Below are 19,077 nucleotides of genomic sequence, written 5' to 3'. Positions count from 1 at the left end.
CGTGTATTGTGACTTGATTGGATAAATAAAATAGCGGGACCTCTTATAATATATATGGATGCATATTACACATGAATTTCCCCTCATATTCAGCCAAAAGACAATATTTTAATATATGATCAAATATAGAATATTTCAACAATCACAGGCGGAAAATGAGGGCTAGGACACAAAAACATGTGGAGACCACAAATGGGACCTCCCAATGCCACAGTAGAACAACAAAAAGGAAATATTAGGACACATAATTCCTTGTATCCCTCAAAAGTTATTATAGGCCCATCACACCACACAAATCAAGTAATTTTTGCTTTCTCTTTACTTAATTAGATTTTGGTCTTTTTTCTTCAAATATTCCATTTGCAAACATCAATCAAATAATGCTCTCCTCATTCATGACATCAAAGCAATAGATTCTCATTTCATTCCCACTTTTCACATTACCTAAATCATCATCATATATGGTAAATAATCATGTGCTTTCGAAAAAGCTTGATTGCCCACTGAAATTTCAAAATATCTGGATAGCCCTCTCAACTTGCATAAAACATCCGGTTAGCCCTTTAAACATGCATAAAATGTGATCAATTAATCACTCAGTTGCAATAAAAAAGTAAGTAAAATGCAGAAGATGTATTGTACGCATCTTTAAAAAAAAAAAGTAAAATGACCAAGGTCGGTGTATCGATTCTAATATTAGAGAAGATAAGTTTTACAGTTGAGCAAATAAGAATTTTCTTTTTAATCTATTATTACGTGAATTATGTAATAAAATTCTAAGGTGCATGAAACACATCTTCCGCATGCAGTTTATTTTTTTTTGCAACCGATTGATTAATGTTATGGAACCGTTTTAACTAACAGCTCAAGCTGATAGTTAAAAGACCACTTCATTTAGTTCAAATGGTTCCATGACATGGTATGTCTCTTGGATCAAACGATCAAGGGTTCGAGTCCTGACAACCTCATTGATATATGTAATAAAAAACACATGGTGGGATGGGCCTATAAGATCTACGATTGGGCCTTAACTATCAGCTTTAGCTGTTAGTTAAATCGGTTCCATGACAATTAATTGATTACATTTTACGCAAGTTTAGGAGCTAACTGAACATTTTATGTAAGTTGAGGGGACTATCGAGACACTTTAAAAGTTCAAAGTTCAGGGGCCAATCAGACTTTTTTGGACAAATTCAGGGACAAATGATGTATTAAGCCCACTTTTCACATTACCTAAATCATCGTCATGATATATGGTAAATAATCATGTGCTTTCTTTACACTAAATGGGAATAAATAAAGCATTACTTTCATTTCCTTCCATATGATGGATGACATGAGCTTCATTCAGCAATATATAACTAACAATCAAAGCATCTACTCATAAGATCATGGTGCTTTTTTTTTTCTTATTAATTTTACACTAAATTAATCAAAGTATGTTAAACTTTTACTTACTATTGTTGTTGTTGTTGCTGAACCGCGATAAAATCGATAAGATTTCCGAGAATTGGGGACGCTTTGATGGAGTATTGTTCCAGCATTTGGTCATTAGTGATTTCAGTAATTGTGGACAATCTTTTGGGATCTCTGGTCTCATACCACAAGCAGCTATTCCTACTGCTGCCTGCACAGGGGAACACACGGAATAGGCTGCCTCGCCTGTCACCATCTCCCATATCACCATTCCGTAACTATATACGTTACTCATCCATGTTTCACTCACGCTTTCTGGATCCCCTGCAATTATCTGTTATTCCCAGAAACGAAGAAAATGTCAATCACCAATACAATTTGCATTCTAGCTACAATCACGTTGTGTATTGATATGACTTATCATCATTCATGTGTAATGCAAAAGGGCACAGAGAAAATTTGGTAAAAGTTGAGTATATATGTATTGTGGCCTACATGTTAGGTATGAAAACGGACAGATAGTCATGCTACAATCACCAAAACATATCAATTATCTGTTATTCCCGGAAACAAAGAAATATCAAACGCCCAAAACGGATCAGTATACAAAGAAATTGTCATGAACCAATTGAACTAAAAACTCAAGCTGATAGTTAAGGCCGAATCATAGATCTTATATTAATCTCTGACAGATATGACTTATCATCATTCGTGTGTGTAATGCAAGTCGGGCACAAAGAAAAATTGGTGAAAGTTGAGTATATATGTATGGTGGCCTACATGTTACTATGTTAGGTATGGAAAGGGACAGACAATCATGCTTATACTTTCAGGAGGCTCCACAATTAAATCATTAATTAGGTAAAAGTGGTAGCATACCAACATAGCGGCCGAAATGATTTGTCATTCAAAGGGAAAAACAATACTGAAACATAAAAGCAAAAAGAATTATGGAAAACATGTGAGTGCATACTCAAGCAATTATGTTGGGATAAGCCATATAAAGTATCTTCTGTAAACAGTAAAATAGCATCTGCATCCATTGAATTTGAATAATGTCATTCTCCATTAAAGATATCATTTTTATTTGTTCCGAGTTGAAATTGCAGCACTTCATATGTGCAACAATGGATCCGGTCAGTTATCTATCATAGCAGTCTGGATATTAACAAAAAATAATTAGCTCCGATTCCAACCTAAGTCGAGATATAATGAGCATTCAATTGTAGAAGTCATGATTTATTGATAATAATTAACGAAGGAAGTCCGAGGACTCAAGAGTAACATGAACAGCTTCAAATGTAGGGATAAAAATGGGGCAGGGATTCCCCGTCCCCATCGGTGACACGCCCTGACGGGGACTGGGAATCCCCCATAAGGATCCCCATGAGACAGAGATGGGGATAATTTTGTACCCGCGATGGGGATGGGAGCGGTGATCCCTGTCCCCGCCCTGTTACCCGATGGGGATCCCCGATTATTCCTCTGATAATTGATTTTTTTGGATGATTTAAGTATATTTTAATTAGGTGATTGGTTGTTTTCAGTTTTTAGTTTTTTTTGTGGTTTGGAAAATTTGAGAATGATTGTTAATACTTGGTATTATTAGCTACTGTTTCTTATACGTTTTTGTTTTTACTGATTTTTTTAAAACATAAATGGTGATTCCCCCGTAGAGAATATGGAATGTAGATAACGTTTTTGGAACATCCGTAAACAGGGAATGTGGATCCCCGTGGGGACGGGGATGGGAATAAGTTTGTCCCTGTTTAGCTAGCGGGGACGGGGATGGGGAATCCCAACTAGTCGGGGAATGGGGATGGGAAATGCATTTCCTGCGCCGCGCTGTTTACATCCCTATTCAAATGCATGGAATTAGATGCACTTAAACTCTTCTAGCATGCAAGAAATATTGGGTAAATTTTCGCTTTCTAGGGTGAATACCGGTTATTGCCAATGCACAATGCATCTGAATTCATGTACATAGTTGTAACAAACAAATGTTTCAATAACTGCATAATTGTAATAAATCTGTGCATCTTTTAGCAACAATAACTGAAAAAACATAGCTAGAGATAGAAGACGAACCTCTGGAGCTAGCCAACGGTAACCGTCTGTTTCATATTCCAGTGCCTCGCCCATACTCTTGCAAGCGATGACTACACCCATGTCGCCTAAGCAAGCATTCCCATGACGATCCAGTAATATCCTCTGCGTGTTAAGGTCTCTATACGCAACACCATGATCATTCATGAACTTAATTCCTTCAGCTACATCTGCAGCAATCCTTATGATTTCCTTAACCTGAAGCTTCTTATTCTTTAGCATCAAGTCATTAACAGAGCCACCTTCCATCAATTTGGTTACCACACACAACCCGTGATTTTCGTCAACACAAGCACCGTAAAACTGTAGGATATTTCTATGTCCACATGTCATCAATTCTAATAGGTCTTTACGAAGTTCAAAATCATAAGAATTCCCTTTGTCACATCCTTTAAGCTTCTCAATTCCAACCCTTTTTCCCTTGTATACTCCCTTAAAAGAAGTAGGACCAATCTGATCTACAAACTCAAGATTATCAGAATTCAAAAGCCATTTCCCAATTTCATCTCCGCCTCTCTGAATCGTCTGCCATTCATCCACGGAAACAACAAATGATGAAGTCGGTAAAGGCATCTCGAGTTGAATGTTCACATTCAACTTCTCTGCACCATTTCTATAATTTTGGTCAATAGGATCATCTTCTTCACCGAAGTCTCTTCCTCTAGTATTCTCATCTTGGCACCCACAAAGCCCAAACGGAAGCTTCACCGAGGTTGGCTTAGGCCGTTTTATTGCACATTTTAAAGCACTTTCAATCCGGGTTTTGAATAATTTGTCTTGCCCAGCTTGAACTAAAAGAAGAATAACCCCAAGAGTAAATCCCTTCTTCTCAAAGATCTGAATTTTCTTGCAACAAATTGAAGCATTATCCAATGAACCAGACATTACAGGCCATGAAATTGAAGAGTTACAAACAAATGTAAGCTTGAAAACAGAACCCTGCACTTCATCATCTGATACTTCCTGTATCATCAATGCTGGTTGCTCATCCACAGATGACTGCTCTATCAACTTTATGTGGAGAAACACATCTTTCATATCAAACCCCGCCTGTGAATAACTGCAGAAAATCCATAAATTAAAAGCGAAAAAAAAGAAAAGATACAAAATGCTAAGGAAGAGAAACCCAAAAAGCTGAACACACTTGAGAAAATAGAAATCAATAGTTAGAACTGTGACACTTCCTAAACATAAATTGTACTATAGACATAACATTAAAAAAAAATCAGATTCTCTCAATTCCATCATTTTCGCGGCCAGCAAACAAAACCCCCAAATTCAAATAAACACAGCAATTTTTTCTTTCACTAAAGAAGTGAGCAGCAAACCTGAGAGGCAAAGAATCATAATGCTTCCTAATATTGCACATAAGCTTCTCCGGCAACTGACTACCAGGGTAAAGTTGCGTGAGGTTCCGTACAACATTAGCCCAAACGAGCTTCCTACTATTATCACTCTTAGCACCACCATTATTACAAAGTTGCTGCTGCGGAATAACCTGAACTTGAGAATCACGAGGGGAATCGAGATTCAGAGTGTTTTTAAGCGAGGCAATAGCTTCAGAAACGTTTCGACTGAGTCTCTGAAGCCGTTTCTGCATCGCAGAGGATGACGGAATTGAGGGATTCGAACATGAAGAAGTAGTAGAAAAAGAAGAAGATGACGATGAAGTTAACGAAGATGAAGAATAAGATGATGAAATTTCTTGCAGTGAAGTGGCTTCTGATCTGTCTAGGGTTCGCATCAGAACTTGCTCCACCATGTCTTCATCTGTACTGGTTCTGCTGGACCAGCACTCAAGGGCTGCAGCCATGGGAGGTGAGGTGGTGGGAAATGTGGGATCAGGAGAAGGGAGAAGGGAGGTGTGGCAGAGAAAATAATGGGTTTAGTCGTTGAGATTTCTGAGTTTCTCCATTTTGATTTGTTTTTTAAAGGTGTGTCTGAGTCTGACAGTGGAGAAGATGAAGGGTGTGGTGTTTGTACAGAAGCTGAATCGTAATAAATTACTACTATACAAGAAAAAGGCTACGAAAGAGAGAGATGGCCTCCTAGCTAAAAATAGTGTTTTATTCGGTACATGTTTGGGAATTAGCTGTTAGATCATCTTCAGTAGATTCTTAGCGAGCTTTCTAAAAATAATATAAATAATTAATTTTTACTAATTTAAGATTGACTAAGATATATCGTTTCTTATATTCACTCCTTATTTATTATTTTATTATTAAAATTATTCTTTATTGTTACATTACCAATAGTGTGAAGAGAGAGACACATCAATAATAAATTATTAATAAAAAATAAACTTAGAAGGCACTAAGAGGTGGAGAGAGGCTCTCTATTAATAGAGATGGTGGAGATGCTCTTAGGTGCCGTTTGGTTCGCGGAATAGAATGGAATGAAATAGAATGGTTATTCCAAAGGAATAGAATAGCAAAGAATGAAATAGAAATTCTTAGGAATTACTATTCCTATGTTTGGTTGGTGGAATAAGGTAGAATGGAATAGATAATTTTTTTATTAAAAAGACAATATTATCCTCAAATGTAATTTCTTATTTATTTTAAAATGTTAATTTTTTACTATAAATTGTTCAAATATTTAATATATATTGTTCAAATATGCAAACCGTAAAAAACACAAAAACATGAAAAAAGTGGAAAACACGAAAATGTGAAAAAAAATGAAAAACGTGAAAAAATCGAAAAACACGAAAACATGAAAAAGTGTTAAAAACACGAAAAATGCGTTTGTAACGTTTTTTTATGTTTTTCCGTGTTTCCCAAGTTTTCTTGTTTTTTCCGTTTGTTCACGTTTTCGTATTTTTCACGTTTTGTCATGTTATTGTGTTTTATTTTGCATTTTTTCGATTTTTCACGTTTTAGTTTTTCGGTTTTTCCCCTTTTTGTTTTTTTTCGCGTTTTTGTATTTTTCGTATTTTGTTACTTTTTTCGTGTTATTCACGTTTTTCCATGTTTTTCGTATTTTTTCATATTTTTTTGTTTTTAACGTTTTCGTGTTTTGTTTGCGTTTTTCGCATTTTCATGTTTTTCACATATTGTCACGTTTTTGTGTTTTAGCATTTTTCATATTTTTTCGCATTTTCGTGTTTTTATTTTTCACGTTTTTTAATATTTCGTGTTTTGTCACTTTTTCACGCTATTCCTATTTTGTGTTTTTCGTGTGTTTGCTTTTTTTTTGCGTCTTCGTGTTTTTCGCATTTGTTCACGTTTTCATGTTTTTCGCATATTTTATTTTTTGCATATTCTCGTGTTTGTAACATTTTCACATTTTTCGTGTTTCATATTTTTCGTATTTTTATATTTTTTAACGTTTTCGTCATTTTTCCATTTTTCACGTTTTATATGATATAAATTATGGATTGACCAAAATTTATAAGATTTGGGAAAGTGATTAGAGAGAAGATTGAGGATTTAATGGAGGATAATTTTATAAATTACAAAAATATAATATTAGGAATAGGCTATTCCTAACCTAAATTGAAGAATAGCTATTCCATGAAATCAAGGAATAGGGATTCCATGGAATATCTATTCCATAAAAAAAATCAACCAAAGGTGGGAATAGTTATTCTTTAAGAATAGGCTATTCTATTCCCCCTCTATTCCGCGAACCAAACGAGCCCTTAGTGATTTAAGGAGCCACTAAGAGGCTGTTGGAGATGGATTTTCATTTTCCCTCCTCAAATTTTAACTTAAGAGCCAACTTAAGAGGCTGTTGGAGATGCTCTTAGCTGTTAGTTGATTACATTAGCTGTTAGCTGATTTAACTAGCTGATTTGATTAGCTGTTTGTGTAGACCTGTTTGGTAAAAATTAGCTGATTGATAATAGCGGTTTGTGCAAAAAGACGAATAAGGGCATTAATTTTGGCGCAGGAGAAGAGGGAGTCTATCTATTAGGGTTAAATAAGTCCATTAATTTTAATATTGCAAAACGCTAATTGAAAAAACTCATTTTAAGAGTTTTTTTTTCATCCCAAACCTCTCTCCACCAAACACTCCAATTAGCGGTTTCAGTGGTCAAACCTCTAAAGTTGGTCAAAACCGCTCTTTTTATCCCAAAACGCTCTTTACCAAACAGGGCCTTAATAAATGATCACCTGGCCATGGGTCGGGCTCGGGCCGGGCCAGGCGGACTTTTCTGTAAAAGTCCTCAGTCCAAGTCCAACCCAGCCCACTAGTAATTTAGGCGGGCTTGGACCAGACTCGATTAGGACTTAAAAATCAAATCTCAAGCTTAGCACATATAAACTCATCTAAACATACCTACATATTTTTTTTAATTATAAAAAATAAATTTTAATACTTAAAAATAAATATTTAATATATAAACCTATAAATATATAAAATTTATTAATTAATATTAATAGGTGGGTCAGGCTGGACCGGCCCGTGCTATTTTTATTAACCCAAGATCGCTCAAAAAATAGGTGGGCTTTAACGGGCCTGGGCCGGATTATCATTGTCCAAGATTAACCCAAGGGACACGGGCTTGGGCGCGCCGGACGGATACCCGGACCCGTGGACATGTCTAATGATTAGTAGTCTCATTCATTAGCTGGACTGGGGGCTCAATCGGGTTGAACTCTAAAATCATCTTTCCGGATCCAGCCCAACCCATACTATTGGGCTGGACTGGGTTTAGCGGGAGAAAAATTATAAATCCTAGGCCCAGCCCAGTCCGCCCAATTGTATCCTTATGGTATCTGAATTTTTTTCATTCACTCCTCTAGTATTATTTGATAACTTGAAGTATTCTTATAAATGACATTTGATTCCTTTTGGATGAAAATTAATCGATTTATTTTTTTTTTTTTTTTGCTACATGACATAATTTTTTATACGTGACATATACATGCGCAACTGATTTAAATCACAATGTATCAAAACAGAACATATTAAATCTATAGCCAATGTAATAGGAATCACGAATCTAGAATTTTCCCCGATCAACCATTCATCAATTTCATCTTATAGGTAAAATTGCTCTTGATTATAAACGTTGAAGGTAGTGTAACACAAAGAGCAAAATGTTCACAAAGATGTACATATGAAGGATCCATTGAACCAACTTGTATTTGCCATAAAGAATTTAATTAGTTTTCAGTTTTTCAACCGTCATTTCAATAATTATAACTTTATTTTATGTGTAAGGTTCTAATAATAATACTTTTTTTATTCAAATGCTGGGACGCGATTAAAGGTTCAACGTATGACATCCCAACCAGGTTAGCACCCCAGCGAAGAACCCCAACAAATCCGAAAGAAACAAAAAATGAAAATTACAGAGAAAGAGTTAAACGAAATGAACACGAGCTTCATTACAAAGATCATCAAAAATAAAAGAATGACAGAATGAAGGTGAGGAATGCCACCAAATCAAATTCGTTGCCGCGGTGCCAAATCTAGCCAAGCTGTCAGCAGACTGGTTTCCTTCGTGGTAAATATGTGTAATTCTGAAATTCATATATGCACAACGTGGCAGACCCTGTAACCAATCCTGTCGAACCTGCCAAGGCACCCTCACGTCCCTGCCATTAAACAGATTAACCACATAAGCCGAATCTGACTCGACCCAAAGACTATGCCATTCCCTCTCCCAGGCGGATTCAATCGTAAATAATACTGCCTTGAGCTCAGCAATGTGCGCGTAGGAGTTGTTAATGCAAAACACAAAACACCCCTTGACGAAGCCTTCAGAGTTGCGAAAAATTCCCCCAGCACCCGCATTATCTAGCGAACCAGTGACTAAACCGTCTGTATTAACTTTAATCCACCCCGCAGGTGGCGGCACCCACCTAACGAACTTGTAACTAGGCTCAAGCGGTGGTCTGTTCCGATCCGGATCAAAAGCCATTTCTCTATCTGTACCGGCAGTTTCTGCAATATACGAAAATAGGTGAGCAACTAACCTTTGGATTGAAGGGAGTTCGTTGTCGAACACAACTTTATTTCTAATGTGCTACATATACCATGTGCAGGTAATTAACACCACAAGCCACCTCTTTCTTTTATTACGCGAAACGCATTGCCTTAGTAAGCTAGGGAATGAGTTTATCAACGGAACACACAGAGTTATCGTAACGCCAAAGTGGTCTCCAATGGCAGTCCATAAAGATGACATCACTATGCAATATATGAACAAGTGTTCCAGGGATTCCTCACGAGCCTTACACAATTCGCACCTTGAAGCCAAATGAAGCATCGACTAGCAGGTGGCTGATCTCCGAAGGGAATAAATGGCTGCCATATGATTCGACCCCAATCTCTGGGTCTTATCGGAGCGAAATCTGCTCACTGGTTCGAACATAGTCTACTGCTCCTTGGTCAGAATTCCGAGTTGATCAGCTATGGTCGGATGAATCCATGCACCCGTCCAAAAATTCAGACTAGAATTGTCACTAATCCACCATTTGATATTACCTCTGATGTTGCTAAATATGTTCTTGCAAGATACCCAAACCGATGAGTTTGTAATATACTGCTTTGGCTGACTTGAAATGGTGAGAAGACGAGTCCGAATTAACTTGGCTATGAAAGAACCGCTCTGTAAAAGTTCCCAGCAAATTTTTTCCAGTAAAGCTAATAAAATTAATAATCTTGTTCTGGGGTTGGTTTAATACATTTGTTTGCAATAATTTTGATCTGAAGTTAGTGATCTTTGCACAAAATAGTTAATGATTCTTTCGTTATTGTCACGCTTGACAATATCTGACATGAAAATACGATTAACAGATGTAACAAAACAAGGTTGATACGAAAACTATTTTTCAATTTTGAAATTGTTTGAATTTATCAATATTAGACTCTCGGTGTACTATTTAAGATGTTAAAAATAAAATTGTTTTTTACTACTAATTATACTTTATCCATTTGTTATTCATATGTTTTGATTTATTTTTGAAAAACAAACATACTCATTGAGGAGGTTAAATTAAGTTTAACTCTTAAAGAGATACTTCATGAGGCTTCCCGTAATTTGATTGAGATTTATTTATTCCTTTTCTACATGTAGACGAACAAAACTTACATTTAGAAAAAAATCAGCACAACGTTGTCTTACCCCTTTTTTATGTTTCATGATAGATTGGCTAAATTAAGAAAAAAAATATAAAAAGAAATACCATTGAAATACATTTTTATTGACTAATTCGAATTGACTCCTAAGATCTATAATTGCCTCAAAAGGTCTAATATACATATATTATCAAACCTTTTGAATAAGAGTTAAGAAGATGTTATGCAAATTGAAAATTTTCACATGGACGATGTAAAATATATATTGGGTATTTTAGAAATAGAAAAAAAAAATCGCAATGGATTGACTAAGGAATGAAATCGAAATCCATTGGATTTTGATTCATTTTCATCTTCTTTAGAAAAATGAAACAAAAAAGGATGAAAGTTTTGAATCTTTAGCACAATCCATATATTTCCAAAATATATCCAAATTTGAATTGAATGGATGTTACAATCCATAGATGTTATCCAGGGAGAATTCACTTTGAAGTGACTATTCCCTAGATATTCCCTAGCCAATACTTGGCCAAAGTGTGACCTGTTAGCCCATAAGTGTTCCCCCTTCTTTTTGCTTCGCGCCAAATGCATTATCTTTGCAAATTGGAATATAAGTTTGATTGGTCCTTCTAAGAATGAACACTTGATGTGATGCCTTCTATAAAAAAAATCGTTGGAGGTGGAGGACCCTCAATTTGCTAGTTGTCGAGCTCTGGTCCTACCGGATCTCTGCACATAAATATTGTAGCAGTAAAATTCTTCATTGAGTATCATATTTATAGAATTCATTTTGTTTTTGTTTTTGGTTGGTAGTGATGATGTTTTATAGCTGATTGATTTTGTTTCCCTCATTTCACTGTGTTGAAGCCCGCTTCTGCCCGAAGGAGGAGGATAAGATCTCGTGGCGGCTCTAGCTATTTTTCTTCCTTACTTCAACTCCTGAGGCTTACGGATGGGTTTCTTGCTTCTCTCTGGGGGTTTAAGCAGTTTCAGTCTTAAGGGTTCCCTCTATTCAGAAGAAGAATCAGATTCTATTCAACAAGCAAGGAACCAATCCCACATAAGAATGGGGCACTACTGCAGGTAAAGAAGGACTTTATTTCTCGAAGAACTTATGGGCTAAAGCTTCAATCCCAACAATTGCTAATTTTCACCCTCTTTGGTGGATTGTCGAATTCGGGCTCTACAACAACATCTTCAACTTATTTCTTATTCGAACAGTCAAACATAAATGGTGAATAAGTTGATTTTCAAGTGGCTATGACTCACTCAATGGTTGTTATTAACTGCAACATTGATATGGAGAGTTTAATTTCTGACTAGAATAGAAGTATCGCTACAGTTGCAGTGAAAACACATTAAGACCGGAATGAATCAAGCCTGAATCACCTCATGAAACAGATAACGATGAGTTCAAAATTGTTGTGGTGGAAGTCGCAAGGTCTTTGTATTGAAGATAATTTTGTATAGGTTCATGACTATCAGTTGATAATTTGGAATAATCAACAGATAGATGATATTTTCTTTATCATCTTCCACTCTCAGTACACACTGCATATATTTTCAAGAACACACTATTGTGAGTTCTTGAAGCAGTGGAGAAATCATCAAAGAGAGGAGTGTTTAAAATGTGATATCTTTTTGGCTAAATAATTTATTAGTCCATTTCTTTCTACCTAACATATTATTTAGTATCTCTATTTAGAAAAACACATTATAAGATCCTTATCTTTTTGTCACTATTAACCATTTTGTATATTTTTTAGATTTTTTAACTGTTATATTTAGCATAAATAGACATATAAATGTTAAGCCCAAAATATATCTAAAATATCATATATAAATACGTTAAATTTACATTGAAATCGTGCTAATTATATTCATTTAGAGTACTTTTACATTTTTATATACTTCTTTGATGCAAGGTACCTAATTATTTGGTTAAATCCAAATAGGAGCTAAAACGGAGCAAAAACGAGGGAAAAACCTAAGTTACGTGCCAAAAGTACGTGTTAATCAGAAGACCGGTTCAAGGAGACGAGAAGCAGCCGATAGACGGGGGAGAACGTCCCTGTCGCGATTGAGATTCTCAGAATCTCAGTCGCGACACGCTAATCTCAAACACCGAAGATCGAAGTTTTTCAGCTTTCTCCATTGCCCCCTATCTCGGTTGAGATTTTCAGAATCTCAGTTAAGACAGCGAAGAATTCTGCATAGCTTTCACATGTCAGAAATCCAAAAAACGCATCTGTTCGTTTGGATAAAAGCGACCCTTCACCAGCGGACATGACCCTTCAATTACAACCATTCACCAACTATAAATAAGTGATTCATTTTAGAATTCAAGAGTGGATTAAGTTGGTTAAGTGGGTTATAAGAGTTGTTATTATGTTGAAGAAACTCTGACTCAGAAATGAGTCAGATTAGTTTACATTTCTGTAAAAGCAAACTTGCTGTACACAAGTTGTTCTTAGATTAGTTATAAACACAATAGTGATTAGTTTAGTTTCAAAGATTGTTCAGAGACAAGTTTTCATTCTGGTAGTGGACCTAGCGGTCTCTATTCCGAAGATTCAGCGAGAAGAACTAACGGTTGAAGCGCAAAAGGGTCTGACAAACCTACGGAGTTTGAGGGAAAGATTGACAACCCGGATCTCAAAGATTTCTTCAAAATGCTATCCATGTTTCTTCATCTGTGTTAACTTGTGAAGATTCACAATTCATTAATAATACATTTATCTTATTCAATATATTCTTCCTGTTGTTATTTTGATGTTATTCTGACAAAATGATTTTCAAAGTAATAAACTGGTGTTTTCATTAAAACGTTTTACACAATTATATTTACAAGGAAACTTTGTTGAACACTTGAAAGAATTAGTTTTTACGGATGATATGATCGTGATCGCGGCTTATCGGATATAAAATACTAATTTGATTAAGGTAGAAATCTGCTCCGATCCAGAGAGATTTCTACGGTTCAAAGCCCATTAATTGCATAAATTCTTGAATTATTACATGTTCATAATCTTACCAAAGTTATAGTTACTTTCTTTACTTAATGCGAATAAGTTTTATACACTTTTTATTCTAAACACGAAAGTTTCTGTCTTGTAATCAAATCTCAAGACAGAATTGTTCTCTAAAGCTCAACATATAATCCTCATCTAATCCTAACCAATACAAACCAATACAATTAATTAAATGATTTTCTTAAGTTAAACCTAAAGTCGAGAATAAAACTGAATTAAAATAAGTTTTAGTTAAAAAGCGTTTCCTATGGGTTCGATATCTTTTATTACTACAAGCGTATACCGTGCACTTGCAGAAATCGCTCAACAAGTTTTTGACGCCGTTGCCGGGGAACGCCAAATTTTTAACAAAAATTTATGTTTTTTTGTGTTTTATTTCGAACCTTGGTTTATAATATATGTATTTTTTATTTTTTATTTATTTTTTATTTTTGAGGATGGTCGCTAGGACTAAATCCTCGTTGTTATTTAACGTTTGCAATTAGATGTTTGCAGATAAAGAGAAAAAAAATCCAAGTTTCTCAAAAGATAACCTGGAGATTTGATTATCAATAAAATTCACAGAAGGAGTCTACAGAAAAGAAATTAAGCATGCAGATACATCCGAAGGAAAATTAAATTTTATGAAACAGGATGTCAGACGTGACAGATGATTTTTCCAGAAAATTTACCTCTTCCCAAACACATTTACCTCTTTTCTATACACTTAATCCTTCACAAAAATATCACATCTCTTTGTAAAAAAATTTATTCAATTCCTACATTACACCCACATAATTTCTTCTTTTATCATATCATTTCCTTAAACACCTACATTTATCTCTCTAAGAAATAGCCGATCAACTTTTCTCAGACAGATATATTAGAAAGTAGGAATAAGGAATACAGTCCTTGAGATTATCTTATCCCCCAGGAAGGAATTGTCGATTTTTACCATAGTTTCAACAGTTTCAGTTCATGCACGTAGTTCTTGTTCATGCGCGAAACTAGAAGTTCGGGCATTTAACCAAAATCATTAGATCCTTAAATTGAGAAACGCTAAAAAAAAAGCGCTTAAAAAATGCTAAAAAAAAGAAGACAAAAAAATATAATAATAATTTCAAAATGTGGGATACAGTTGTTAGACGAGGTGCCGCGGCCTAATCTCCCGGGCGGACCGGGGGGTGGACAACCTCATGGCGACGTAAGCGGTGATTGGCGCCGAAAGCAACCAATCGTGGAATCAAGCTGCTCGGCAGGACCGGAGCTCGGAGATATGGAAGAGTCGCCACTCACGAATGGGAAAATGAACACCGATCCCTTGCGGGAGACCGGTGTGGGTTCGGGAAACTTAGGTACGAGCCGAGAAGGCTAGCTCCTTTTCGGAAAAAGGCTACTAGGCACCCCGATATCGCCCGGTTATGAACCACCGGCCTCCTACTCAGCGTGTTAGGCGATAACGGACTAATCGCATACTTCTTTAAGTTTAAAATTCATTTGAAACCCTTTTCTTTCTCTTTTTAGAAACCGTTTTGAGCATATGATATTGAAAAGCCACATCAGTAAAGAATCACCCATTTATGTTTATACATACACAGAGAGGGGGAAGAAAGAAGTGATTTATTTACAACCGTATTAAATATTATGTCGTGTGTTTATTCTACGCTAACTTATTTCCCAAAAACGGATTTATTTACATGGTTCGCACCTTAATCGCCGTTGGAACGATTCAGGTGCGTTTTAAAACCCCGTTTGATGAAGTTTACCCGAATTGCCGTTGGAACGACTCGAGTATTTGAAAACGTTTGAGATAAAAAACCTTTTAATGAGAAAACATGGTTAAGCATACAAGTCAATTTTACTTTGTACAAATTCTTTAAGAAAATGGTTCAAAACTTTATTATTTGCAAAGAAAACGATTTTAATTACAATGTTCGCTTAATCCATCGTTGGAACGGGCTAAGGTTTTAAAACATGACATTTTGAGAAGTGATTCGAAATGCTAACAAAATGACTCTATTTATCCAAATTAGGGAACTCTAAAAATTCATTAGTTTAAGGTGAAAACTCTCTTTTATTTTCCCCACTTATTTAATGGACTCTCTAACTATTATAATTACAATAATAAATCCATTTAAACCATTATTCACACTCAAATAAGGCCCATTTGCAACATGAACCCATGAATAAACCAAAAGAATAAAGAAAATAATTTAAACATATATATATACCTTTAAACCAAAAGAGGATATGAAAATAAAAGCTAATACAAAAGAAACTATACGTATATGAAAATAGTAGATATAGTATAGTTATACTTTAAAAATGTGAAAGTAGTAAATAAATCTTATAAATGAGAAAGAAAACATTTACCCAAAAATAATTTCATTCAATTAATAAAATAACCCAAATAACCTAAAACTACATATATACATATCCATTATAATTTTTAAACATCAAAAATAACATATACTAATATACATTAATTATTCCCCCTAAAATACCTAAGTAAATAATCTTCAAAAAAAAAAAGGATCTAATATAACCCAAGTGAATAAAAAAGGAAATACATATATATATATTTATACTTATATTACAAAATAGAACAAAAATGATATACAATCATTCCAAAATAAACATATATACTAAAGTAATAAAATAATTTGAAAAACATGTATTACATAACTATGTATATATATACTAAGGATTAAAAGTCTAAAAGTTAAGAAAAGGGGACCGAAATGGCATTTTTTACATTTTGGCAGATTTACCGACGGAAAATCCGTCGGTAAACAGCCTTTAGTTACAGAATTGGCAAATTACAACAGCACTCCCATATTTTCCAGATTTGTTCAAAAGCTTTAAATTAAATCTAATTCAATCGTTTTGGACTTCCGAACTACCAAAGATGGATCATAGTCGAAAACGGAAGTTCCTACAACGATGTTTTTATTTTAAAACGTTATTTGGAAACCTCTTTTAAATTAAAAAACTTATAATTACAACGTTTTCGATACCCGAACTACCTTTTTATCGGATCACAGTTCGTATTGGGATATCCAAAACGAGGTTTTTTATTTTAAAACAAAACCGAATTTTATTTAACACGAAACGAAAATTAAATAAATACGCTAACTAAATAAAACGTGATAAAATAAATAAATAACTAAAGGAATAAAAACTATAGCATAAAAAATAAATAGAAGGAGAGAAATAAATTAAATAAAATAAAGAGTCTAGTCCTCGGATAATACCTTTGATTCGGTATCTGACAGTCGAAGCCGATTGATTCCACGAACCGCGAGCTCCCGATTTTAATAAAAATTTAGTAAAAATTGAACTTAGGAAATTTGGAATTTTTGAGAAAAAAAAATATTTTTCTCAAAAGAATCAACTCTCTCTCTCTCTAAAAATGTTTAGAGTGAGAAAGTTTTTCCCCCCAAAAAGGCCTCTTCCTTCTTCACCTTGGGATCCGTGCCTTTTATAGGCCCACGGATCCCGGAACAATGGGCGACGCCCAAAAAAATTTGGGCGTCGCCCATTGTGGTTGGGCGGCCGCCCAACCAAGCGTTGGGCTACCGCCCAACCTTGTTGGGCGGCCGCCCAACAATGTTGGGCGATCGCCCAACAGCGTTGGGTGATCGCCTAACGGCGTTGGGCGAGCGCCTAACGGCGTTGGGCGAGCGCCCAACGCGAGGTTGGGCGCCCGTGCCCAATCCTCGTCGGGCGTTTGCCCGACGCGTTGGGCGTTCGCCCGACGTGATTGGGCGCCCGCCCGACGACCCTCGGGGCGTGCCCTGTGCCGTCGGACGCGTGCACTCCGTGGCCGCCGAGCGCGCGTTCCGTGCTGCCAGACGCTCGCACGTCACGGCCGCCGAACGCGCGCCCCGCGCTGCCAGGCATGTGCGCCCAACGGTCCACGAGGGAGCGCACCGCCAGCGGTCCCAGGCATCGCTCGGACGTCGAGAGCGTGCCACTCGCGGTGCGTCCGACGGACGCCGCGCGCACGTCTCGAGTCGTCGAGCGGGCGTTCGACCATCGTCGTCCGCGTGCGGGATGCCGTTGCACGCCCGCGCCGTGCCGTTAATTTTCCTCCGCTTATTATTCTTTATATATTTTTCAAAACTTCCGGAATCAATCGCTTCGACCGTCTCGTTTCAGGTTTTCGTCACAGGTCCTCCGACTCGGTGTCTACAGTTGCCCCTACTTTTCTATTTTTACAGTGATGTGTGTGGTTCGAAAACATTTTTTGCTAACGTAACACATGCAATGTAAAACATATAAAAGTAAAGAGACGTAAAGAGTAGGAGGGAACGTACCTGACCTTTGCGCTGCACGCTCCGGCGTTGTTTTCTGACTTCTTCAGACTCTGCTTTGGGGTTGCACCCTAGTTCACGACTGCGGGGATAATGGCTAAATAGCTACCCTAGTTTATGACTGCGGGGATGATGGCTAAACAGCTACCCTGGTGTACGACTGCGGGGATAATGGCTAAATGGCTACCCCTGTTTTGAGATTACGGGGATAATGGCTAAATAGCTACCCTTGTTTGTGATTGCGGGGATAATGGCTAAACAGCTACCCTATTCGGGGATAATGGCTAAATAGCTACCCTATTTTGAGATTGCGGGGATAACGGCTAAATAGCTACCCTGATTTACGACTGCTGGGATAATGGCTAAATAGCTACCCTAGTTTGTGATTGCGGGGATAATGGCTAAACAGCTACCCTATTTTAAGATTGCGGGGATAATGGCTAAATAGCTACCCTATTTTGAGATTGCGGGGATAATGGCTAAATAGCTACCCTGATTTACGACTGCTGGGATAATGGCTAAATAGCTACCCTAGTTTGTGATTGCGGGGATAATGGCTAAACAGCTACCCTATTTTAAGATTGCGGGGATAATGGCTAAATAGCTACCCTGATTTACGACTGCTGGGATAATGGCTAAATAGCTACCCTAGTTTGTGATTGCGGGGATAATGGCTAAACAGCTACCCTATTTTAAGATTGCGGGGATAATGGCTAAATAGCTACCCTGATTTACGACCGCGGGGATAATGGCTAAACAGCTACCCTATTTTAAGATTGCGGGGATAATGGCTAAATAGCTATCCTATTTTGAGATTGCGGGGATAATGGCTAAATAGCTACCCTGATTTACGACTGCTGGGATAATGGCTAAATAGCTACCCTAGTTTGTGATTGCGGGGATAATGGCTAAACAGCTACCCTATTTTAAGATTGCGGGGATAATGGCTAAATAGCTACCCTGATTTACGACTGCTGGGATAATGGCTAAATAGCTACCCTAGTTTGTGATTGCGGGGATAATGGCTAAACAGCTACCCTATTTTAAGATTGTGGGGATAATGGCTAAATAGCTACCCCGATTTACGACCGCGGGGATAATGGCTAAACAGCTACCCTATTTCAAGATTGCGGGGAATATGGCTAAAAAGCAACTCCGGTCAGCGACCACGAGTCAGATGGCTAAAAAGCAAC

At 36.7% G+C, this 19,077-nt stretch overlaps 1 protein-coding gene across 1 annotated transcript; it reads right to left on the bottom strand.

The window, feature by feature from the left end:
• Nucleotides 1-1,215: 1,215 nt before the first annotated feature.
• Nucleotides 1,216-5,532, bottom strand: LOC136234962 (uncharacterized). Its single transcript, XM_066024468.1, has 3 exons — nucleotides 4,851-5,532; nucleotides 3,505-4,582; nucleotides 1,216-1,750 (listed from the first exon to the last, which is right to left on the bottom strand). The coding sequence occupies exons 1-3, from the start codon at nucleotides 5,333-5,335 to the stop codon at nucleotides 1,451-1,453; spliced, it is 1,863 nt and encodes a 620-aa protein (XP_065880540.1). The 5' UTR covers nucleotides 5,336-5,532; the 3' UTR covers nucleotides 1,216-1,450.
• Nucleotides 5,533-19,077: the final 13,545 nt, after the last annotated feature.

Source organism: Euphorbia lathyris, chromosome 7 (assembly GCF_963576675.1).
Source record: "Euphorbia lathyris chromosome 7, ddEupLath1.1, whole genome shotgun sequence".
Taxonomy (NCBI): domain Eukaryota; kingdom Viridiplantae; phylum Streptophyta; class Magnoliopsida; order Malpighiales; family Euphorbiaceae; genus Euphorbia; species Euphorbia lathyris.
The sequence above is the reverse complement of the archived record's forward strand: the minus strand, read 5'-3'. Positions and strand labels throughout refer to the sequence as shown.